The sequence below is a fragment of the Teleopsis dalmanni genome, chromosome X (genome assembly GCF_002237135.1).
Source record: "Teleopsis dalmanni isolate 2A chromosome X, ASM223713v2, whole genome shotgun sequence".
NCBI classification, from domain to species: Eukaryota; Metazoa; Arthropoda; class Insecta; order Diptera; family Diopsidae; genus Teleopsis; species Teleopsis dalmanni.
Window position 1 is genome coordinate 5,736,173 of NC_051848.1, and position 6,705 is coordinate 5,742,877.

Genomic DNA, 6,705 nt, shown 5'->3' on the forward strand with positions numbered 1-6,705 from the left:
ATTAAACTTATTAATACACAATCTACTAACTCATATCATACGGATTTTATAGAATTGAAATAGTAAAGGAAATAAGAATTAAACTCTTATTCCGAATTTATGTGAACGAGTATACTAATATCTTTATAACAGCACTAATTTTTACTTAAGAATTCTTTCTTCTGCCACAAGAAATTTATTTCGAATAAAAAAAAGTGGATTATAGTGAGAATAATTTTAAATGTACCAAAATATTCTTATATTATTATCGATAGCGAAATTGATTACATCAGTCAAAAAGTCAAGGAGTCAGTACTCAGGACCCAGTAAGTAGAAAATATACAATCTTTCATAAGAATTCGGTAATTTAATAAAGAGAAATTATATAGTATAGGTTTAATATACTATACTATAATTAAATGAATCAATCAAGCTGAAATTTATAGCAGAAGATTAAGACTTGCACTTGAACCAATACACCGTTAAATCATACTCTATAATAAACAATTATTTAACTTATTAATACACAATCTACCAACTCATATCATACGGAATATAAAGTCGAATTTGTTGTCGAATTCAATTATATATCATGTGTGCATATGTAATACACATGTTATATTTTTATGTATTTCAGTATTTTATGGATCATTATTTATTATTATTTTAAAGAACTCAAAGACAATAGTTATATATGTACAAAATATATTTGGCCTTGAATTAGGATCAAAAGAGGCAACTTAATATTAGTTATTATGTAGTATTAAAGTTAATCATTCAATAAAAAATCGATCTACATGACAAACATTCACTAAATATATGCAATTATAAGTTTATGTGAGATAAAAAAGTAATTCTATATATTCTATATAACTATAGAATATTTACATATACGGTACACTGCAGTATCTAGCCCGGTTGGTCTTATACGGATTTCAAAAGTATTTATATATGGAAATGATCATTTAGCATACTAGAAAGAATTGTTATTTCGAACAACTTTTTAACTATGCCACATAACAACATGGCTTATGCCAATTAATTAATTAATGTAAAAAGTTAAGCACTTTTAACCTTGATAGTTGAAGAATTAAACTATATCGACGTTAAGTATAGTAGAAAATATTGCTCAAAATGAATCGATTTTACTTATCCGTTATGAATCACACTTATATACTTATCAGCTAAATGCAGTGAGTTCAGTTTCTTCTCAAACTTAATATAAATTATTCCGACCCTTTCAGATACCCCTTGACGATGTTGGGAAACACCATTAAATTCTCGGGTATAAAACAAAATATAACAAAATACCATATAACAAAAGATGACTTTTTATTGCTTTATTTGATACAAAATATAAGACCAGAAAACCTGCTCAATACACATTCTATTTTATGAATTTTTTTCGTGCCTTGAATATGTGTCCAGTTTTAATAGTATTTTTTATAGATGGAATAGACGGAAGGGTCAACAGAAATCAGAGTAATAATCAATAATATAGATTGAATTTGCATTCCCCTAAATGAGTTCTAGCCTTCCTACTAGCCTTGTTGTAGGTTTCGCCTAGAGAGTAATTCAAACCAGGAACATGACCACCATAGCTCGACATAACACCTGTTTTTGGATATACTAGGAAATCTTGCTTGAAGCTAGCCATATAATCAGATGCACATGGATTATGGAACGGCTCACATGCATTAAATAGAGCACCATCGCATTTCGGGCAAGGTTCCAATCCTCGCATTCTATCTCGTAAATGAATGAAATCTCTCAAAGCGAACTTATTTAAGATAGCTTGAGTTAAACCAAAACGGCTACTTGCCATTGGTACATGGCCCGCATAACCTGGAAGCATAAGATATACAAGACATTATTAACAGATATATTTAGATTGTGATGGATTACTAACTATATAAAAATAAATATATACACTTCAAGCATGTGTATTACATGCATTAAAAACATGATTTACTTACCCGTCATTAAGTACTTCTGAACGTCTCTGTTATCCAGGTAAGGTATAGGAGTCTCCCGTGCATATCCAGTGTCAACAATTTGTCGCTTGCCATCACAAGGTGGTTTCGGATCAAGTTTAATGGTAGCTGACGTGGGTGTAGTTTCCATCAATGGTGGCCTATATTTAGCCGAAGTGATCTGAAATTAATATATTTTATTATAACATATTATATGTGTACTTCAAATCAACATTATTATCTACTATTTTATGTGATTACTTACGTATCGCTCGTGCGTTTTAGTTCTGAAAACACCTAACCCGGCATTCAACACATCTCTATGCGCTAATGTTCTTCGGTGGCAATTGTCGCTATGGACTCTAGCATTTAGTGCAATCACTCCATCTTCTGCCGCTGCCAAGAAACGTTTTCCAACTATTGTATAGTACTTAGGTAAGTGACCACCATAACCTATCAATATCGGATGTCTGTATTTAACATCGCGTTGATGTTCACGTTCCTCTAATATACGCAAAGTTTCTGGATTGGGATCACTGTACACGGGTTTTTTAGCTCTGACCTCGGTGAGTATGTACTTTGGAGAATGATATGTACATCTATTAACCAATAAGTCATAGGTCATAGCGCCATACGATTTACCATAGTATTCCTTTGCACAGGGACAGTGACCAGTGTACCTTGATGGTTATTAATCGTACACATTTCAATTGAACAATAAATTTTCGAAGAACACATAGTTAACATGTACTTACCCAGGTATAAAATGTGGGTCTGGCGAGGATTCGGTAATTGCATTTCTGGTTTTTACACTTGACTGCTCCATGTTTGCACTTTTTTTTGTCTTGTTTTACTACATAGAATTTTGATGTCTACTAAAACAATTTTACTACATAACTGTGATAAACATTTTTATTTCAAATACTTTAAATATTTTTTTACATATATTTTCAAGGCCTACTTGAGCATATACTTCAATGGATCACAGAATTAATAATATTAAAAACGAGTTCAAATGTAGATTAATAAAACGCATTTGATTCAACTATTCAGCAGTGCATTTAAGAGCCCTCTTAAATAAATTAATGTACTTCAATCAACGTTTGCTGTACGTATGTCATACAAGATTCCAGAACTTAAAATATGTGGTAAAAGATAATAACTTAGTCTTTGGTATGACGGTTAAAAGATTTAGATTTAAGACAATTGATATTACAATTTATATCACGAAATTCATGACTTTCAAAGGAACGGTAAACAGATCAAAAAATATTATAGATGAAGCAAAATAATATACTCAAGTAGATCAAAAGTAATATAGCGAGTATTTTCAATTAAATATTCAAAATAGCAAAAAGAAACTCAATGTAAAACTTTACGAGGAGTCAAAATTGAAAGCATTTTTAAGTTAAATAGATTTTTGGGATTCATGCGGCAATATTATTAGGAGAGCATATAATTATTGCAAAGTTACTGTCATAGCATGCTACCAATGTAACACAGCTGCGATATTCATTTATTCTGAACTAGCAAGCAGAGAACTAAATAATACATAAATTGATAAAATGTGTAAAATGCATTTCGAAAAGTTGAAAATGAAGAGAATCATTTAGTACTAAACTAAATTCTGCACACCCATAAACTTACTGTATATATTTGTAGAACACTAACCTTTAAACTTAAAGTACGTTAATAACAACTGCTTCGATAACACGTGATATGTTGTTTTCAAAACATCTATGTTATCTATATCTACGTCTGCATGAACTTGAACAAGGTCCGATATACAACTAGAGACTTAATATATATGCATGAATTTAATTTTAATAAAGTAGTATCTTATGTTCAAATACGCTAATTAGCACCCTGTAATAAATAGAAATGACATTGCTACAATAGCATGAATATCTTTGAACGTTCACATGACTCGAATTATAAAAATTATTGTCCAAACAAAATATTATCCAATTAAGTGCAAAATATTTCCACTACAAGACACAACAGTAGTGGCATACCTTAAAATTAACGCAACAAATTAGATAAATCCAGAAAAATACTACACATCCAATTAAAACTTTATAAAAGCTGTTATTGTGTACGTACAGTCCAAGAAGTGTGATTTGTTATGAATTCAAAAAAACATTTAACGTATGCTTTGTTTGGGTCCTTTAACTAAATATAAAAATCCAAATTAATATGTTATACAACAAAGACCCGATGACCAGATAACCAGATAACCAGAAAACCAGATAAGGTCACAAATTATAGATTGATTTCATATAGACTGATGAAATCTTTTCTTTTTGCTATTTTGAATATTTAATTGAAAATACTCGCTATATTACTTTTGATCTATTTGAGTATATTATTTTGCTTCACCTATAATATTTTTTGATCTGTTTTCCGTTCCTTTGAAAGTCATGAATTTCGTGATATAAATTGTAATATCAATTGTCTTAAATCTAAATCTTTTAACCGTCATACCAAAGACTAAGTTATTATCTTTTACCACATATTTTAAGTTCTGTTGATCAAGTCATCGGAATCTTGTATGACATACGTACAGCAAACGTTGATTGAAGTACATTAATTTATTTAAGAGGGTTCTTAAATGCACTGCTGAATAGTTGAATCAAATGTGTTTTATTAATCTACATTTGAACTCGTTTTTAATATTTTTAATTCTGTGATCCATTGAAGTATATGCTCAAGTAGGCCTTGAAAATATATGTAAAAAAATATTTAAAGTATTTGAAATAAAAATGTTTATCACAGTTATGTAGTAAAATTGTTTTAGTAGACATCAAAATTCTATGTAGTAAAACAAGACAAAAAAAAGTGCAAACATGGAGCAGTCAAGTGTAAAAACCAGAAATGCAATTACCGAATCCTCGCCAGACCCACATTTTATACCTGGGTAAGTACATGTTAACTATGTGTTCTTCGAAAATTTATTGTTCAATTGAAATGTGTACGATTAATAACCATCAAGGTACACTGGTCACTGTCCCTGTGCAAAGGAATACTATGGTAAATCGTATGGCGCTATGACCTATGACTTATTGGTTAATAGATGTACATATCATTCTCCAAAGTACATACTCACCGAGGTCAGAGCTAAAAAACCCGTGTACAGTGATCCCAATCCAGAAACTTTGCGTATATTAGAGGAACGTGAACATCAACGCGATGTTAAATACAGACATCCGATATTGATAGGTTATGGTGGTCACTTACCTAAGTACTATACAATAGTTGGAAAACGTTTCTTGGCAGCGGCAGAAGATGGAGTGATTGCACTAAATGCTAGAGTCCATAGCGACAATTGCCACCGAAGAACATTAGCGCATAGAGATGTGTTGAATGCCGGGTTAGGTGTTTTCAGAACTAAAACGCACGAGCGATACGTAAGTAATCACATAAAATAGTAGATAATAATGTTGATTTGAAGTACACATATAATATGTTATAATAAAATATATTAATTTCAGATCACTTCGGCTAAATATAGGCCACCATTGATGGAAACTACACCCACGTCAGCTACCATTAAACTTGATCCGAAACCACCTTGTGATGGCAAGCGACAAATTGTTGACACTGGATATGCACGGGAGACTCCTATACCTTACCTGGATAACAGAGACGTTCAGAAGTACTTAATGACGGGTAAGTAAATCATATTTTAATGCATTTAATACACATGCTTGAAGTGTATATATTTATTTTTATATAGTTAGTAATCCATCACAATCTAAATATATCTGTTAATAATGTCTTGTATATCTTATGCTTCCAGGTTATGCGGGCCATGTACCAATGGCAAGTAGCCGTTTTGGTTTAACTCAAGCTATCTTAAATAAGTTCGCTTTGAGAGATTTCATTCATTTACGAGATAGAATGCGAGGATTGGAACCTTGCCCGAAATGCGATGGTGCTCTATTTAATGCATGTGAGCCGTTCCATAATCCATGTGCATCTGATTATATGGCTAGCTTCAAGCAAGATTTCCTAGTATATCCAAAAACAGGTGTTATGTCGAGCTATGGTGGTCATGTTCCTGGTTTGAATTACTCTCTAGGCGAAACCTACAACAAGGCTAGTAGGAAGGCTAGAACTCATTTAGGGGAATGCAAATTCAATCTATATTATTGATTATTATTCTGATTTCTGTTGACCATTCCGTCTATTCCATCTATAAAAAATACTATTAAAACTGGACACAAATTCGAGGCACGAAAAAAATTCATAAAATAGAATGTGTATTGAGCAGGTTTTCTGGTCTTATATTTTGTATCAAATAAAGCAATAAAAAGTCATCTTTTGTTATATGGTATTTTGTTATATTTTGTTTTATACCCGAGAATTTAATGGTGTTTCCCAACATCGTCAAGGGGTATCTGAAAGGGTCCGAATAATTTATATTAAGTTTGAGAAGAAACTGAACTCACTGCATTTAGCTGATAAGTATATAAGTGTGATTCATAACGGATAAGTAAAATCGATTCATTTTGAGCAATATTTTCTACTATACTTAACGTCGATATAGTTTAATTCTTCAACTATCAGGGTTAAAAGTGCTTAACTTTTTACATTAATTAATTAATTGGCATAAGCCATGTTGTTATGTGGCATAGTTAAAAAGTTGTTCGAAATAACAATTCTTTCTAGTATGCTAAATGATCATTTCCATATATAAATACTTTTGAAATCCGTATAAGACCAACCGGGCTAGATACTGCAGTGTACCGTA

General features: G+C 31.4%; 2 protein-coding genes across 2 annotated transcripts; one reads left to right on the top strand and one right to left on the bottom strand.

The window, feature by feature from the left end:
• Positions 1 to 1,294: 1,294 nt before the first annotated feature.
• On the bottom strand, positions 1,295 to 2,847 carry LOC119689102 (UPF0605 protein CG18335-like). The gene is made up of 4 exons (XM_038103840.1): positions 2,708 to 2,847; positions 2,218 to 2,632; positions 1,956 to 2,133; positions 1,295 to 1,824 (listed from the first exon to the last, which is right to left on the bottom strand). Exons 1-4 carry the CDS (start codon positions 2,776 to 2,778, stop codon positions 1,469 to 1,471), a joined length of 1,020 nt encoding a protein of 339 aa, XP_037959768.1. The 5' UTR covers positions 2,779 to 2,847; the 3' UTR covers positions 1,295 to 1,468.
• Positions 2,848 to 4,729: 1,882 nt separating this feature from the next.
• On the top strand, positions 4,730 to 6,281 carry LOC119689122 (UPF0605 protein CG18335-like). The gene is made up of 4 exons (XM_038103869.1): positions 4,730 to 4,869; positions 4,945 to 5,359; positions 5,444 to 5,621; positions 5,752 to 6,281. Exons 1-4 carry the CDS (start codon positions 4,799 to 4,801, stop codon positions 6,105 to 6,107), a joined length of 1,020 nt encoding a protein of 339 aa, XP_037959797.1. The 5' UTR covers positions 4,730 to 4,798; the 3' UTR covers positions 6,108 to 6,281.
• The last annotated feature ends 424 nt before the right edge of the window (positions 6,282 to 6,705 follow it).